Source organism: Oncorhynchus masou, chromosome 11 (assembly GCF_036934945.1).
Source record: "Oncorhynchus masou masou isolate Uvic2021 chromosome 11, UVic_Omas_1.1, whole genome shotgun sequence".
NCBI classification, from domain to species: Eukaryota; Metazoa; Chordata; class Actinopteri; order Salmoniformes; family Salmonidae; genus Oncorhynchus; species Oncorhynchus masou.
The window spans coordinates 48234445-48237296 of record NC_088222.1 but is presented as its reverse complement, the minus strand read 5'-3'; the positions used below and the strand labels follow the sequence as shown (position 1 = coordinate 48237296).

At 46.3% G+C, this 2852-nt stretch overlaps 1 protein-coding gene across 1 annotated transcript; it reads right to left on the bottom strand.

Moving 5' to 3' along the window:
* Positions 1–465: 465 nt before the first annotated feature.
* LOC135547999 (forkhead box protein I3-B-like) lies at positions 466–2291 on the bottom strand. Its single transcript, XM_064977195.1, has 2 exons — positions 1504–2291; positions 466–1323 (listed from the first exon to the last, which is right to left on the bottom strand). The coding sequence occupies exons 1-2, from the start codon at positions 2096–2098 to the stop codon at positions 791–793; spliced, it is 1128 nt and encodes a 375-aa protein (XP_064833267.1). The 5' UTR covers positions 2099–2291; the 3' UTR covers positions 466–790.
* Between the last annotated feature and the right edge of the window lie 561 nt (positions 2292–2852).

Here is a 2852-nt window from a genome sequence, read left to right as displayed (position 1 = left end):
TCCGTTAAATAGGTTATTATATGTCCAAAAGCATGGCTGACTAATGGTGAGAGGCATTAGCTTATAGCCTGAACCCAAGAGGGGCAAATAAAGGGAGATAGAGGTGAGGAGAGGGGGCTGTAGCTGTAAGTGGGAGCAGAGGGCAACCTTGAGGAACAAGTTCTGTTGCATATATCTTTTTTTCCCTGGCTCTCACCTGTCCCCCTCCCGTTCAATGTTTAACGGTTTCTTTGCCTCCCTCATTTCACACCCCGTCTCTCAGATCATTGACTGTAATGGGAGCTTGACTTGTCTTATCTCAATCAAAAGCACTGGCAATCAGATCTTGATCAAACTGCATGATATAATGTACCATCCTAAATAGTTATTTCAGAATTAATCATGTTTGGAAGTGTGACCATAATCTGTATTTGCCTCTTTAAATCTGTTTTCATGCCATAAATACTCCCAGAAAAATAGCAGTGAGAATTTCTTATTGTTGTTCTTTATTTAAAAAATAGTAAAAAGCTTGATGACAGGACATTTACGTAACATCACATACAAAACCCACTTTAAAAATGTTTGAATCCAAGAATCCCTCAAATGTTTTACAGCTAGCTGAGTTCATATTATAAAGACAGTATATGGAACAGCAAACAATATACATACGTACAATCAATTAAGAGAGAGGGGAAAAAAACATTGTAAATCATCCTCTTTAGTATGAGTTCAGTGAAGTTTAATTCTCTGCTGATGAAGACGTTGTAGTGAGAGTATGCCCAAAGGCAGGCTGCCCTATGGCAGTTGTGCTTTACACCTCTGTGCCTTCCTGTTGGTAAAGTATTGAGTCCAAGGCTGGGTATAGCTGGTTGCTGAGCAGGGAGCGGACAGAGTCCCCAGGGTAGAGGGGAGGGGAGGAAGGGATGGTAGGGTGCTGCGGATGAGACATATGGACTTCCCAGTGAGGCACTGTAGCGTTGGGAGAGTAGGAGCCGTATCCCTGGGACGGAGAGGCCCGTTGGGGTACCTCTATAGGCAACCTGGGTCTGTGGAGGGTATCTGCCTCTACTGTGTTTGATACCGTCCCCACTTCAGCCATCTGAGACAGGAAGCTGTTCAGGCAGAGGGAGGGAGCTGAGGAGATGGGGGAGGGGCCGCGGTCAGAGGAGCTGGACACGTCACTCATGTTGTTGGGGTGTTTGGGGCTGGACTCTAATGACTCAGAACCTGAGGAGCCCCCGTCGCCAGGCAGGGATTCCGACTTCCTCTTCCTCTTGCGACGGAAGTTGCCATTGTCGAACCTCTTCTCACAGTTGGGGTCCAAGGTCCAATAGTTACCCTTGCCTATAAGGAGACACATAAGACATGTTTGTTAAGGATTGTCTCTCACATAGTTGGGCAAGAGTTAATATCTGTCTGAGACACATTACACCATTTTTTTTAAAGGTTACAAATGTATACATTTCTCTTGGAACACCTTGAAATTAAAAGACCAATTTTTTAAAACCAAGGAAATGTTCTTACCTGGATCATCCTCATCTCGGGGCACCTTCTTGAAGCAGTCATTGAGGGAGAGGTTGTGGCGAATAGAGTTCTGCCACCCGGCCTTGCTTTTGTTGTAGAAGGGGAAGTTGTCTGCTACATATTGGTAGATCTGGCTCAGGGTGAGCCGTCTCTCTTGGGCCCCATGGATCGCCATGGCAATAAGGGCAGAGTAGGAGTAGGGTGGCCTGACTAGCTTCATCAGCTCTTCTTGAGAGGGCATGGAAAACCAGCTCAGGTCCCCTACCACAACCCCCGGCCCATCAGCACCCAGATAGGGCCTTTGCATGTTGCAGTGTTGGGGCACATAGGGCCCACAAGCTGGCCCCGTGGGTCCCTCTATGTAGGGAACACTGTTGAGCTCTGGGCCATTGAACCACAGGTAAGGGTTGGTAGAAGGGCTGGTGTAGTCTCCCAGGTCATAGGCAGGAGGGGTGGCCTGCTGCAGGCTAGGCACGGCAAGAGGGCTGTAGAAGCTGTCGCTGTACAGGCTGAACTCTGGAGACTCCTGTCCCAGACTGGGGTACTGGGTCCCAAATGAAGGTGGAGAGAGGCTCTGTGGCACAAACATCGTCATGCTCACCCACAGACTGGTCCTTGGATTGGCAGCTGATCTCTTCAGTCTGATAAATGGCTCTGGTAAAAAAAAAATCTGGATCTAGTTTTTCTTCAGTATTATCTGTTCCTCTGCTTCGTGCTGAGAGGTGAATTTGCCTTTCACTCTGTTCTATTTTGTGTCCAGTACAGGTGCATCACAACCTGCCACCTGTCTCACCTGGTCAATTTATAGTACTACAGCGACACCCACGTCTGCTCTGATTGGTTGTTTCTGTGACCGTGTCACACTTTGCATTTGAGTGAGTTTAGGCCGGTTTAGGCGTGGAGGGTTCCCTTTGAATTGGAGGTGGAATTCCACCAGTACTCCAACAGCAGTTAGTCTAAGCTTTGTGAAATGTTTTGCAATTTTAATTTGACACCTACCCAGTCAATATGGTTAAGAACATGGGAAAAATGATTGTTTTACTGAGTAATGGGAAATTGGTGCTACATTTACAAATATTACAGTAATTTAAAAGCATGCATAACAATTTAGACTGTAATATAATAGGTCACTTATTCTTTGGGGAAATCCTGTAAATGGTTAGCTAACAATGTCACAAAAACGATGCGCACACATCAATGGGGCAGAAGTCCGGGAGTTGTTGTGAGTCTGGGTGGCCAGATATCTACCAACAATGAAAAGAAACTGCCATGTGGGGAATAGTAAGTGACTCGTTTCAGCTAGTTTTGTCTTGTTCTTGATACCCAACCAGGTCTCAGAGCATTTCGTG

What these genes read in the sequence shown, in the direction of transcription:
- LOC135547999 (XM_064977195.1), bottom strand. Translation starts at nt 2,098, where the DNA reads ATGACGATGTTTGTGCCACAGAGCCTCTCTCCACCTTCATTTGGGACC. An exon ending in CCGAGATGAGGATGATCCAG is followed by an intron (nt 1,324 to 1,503) that starts GTAAGAACATTT and finishes GTCTCCTTATAG; the next exon opens with GCAAGGGTAACTATTGGACC.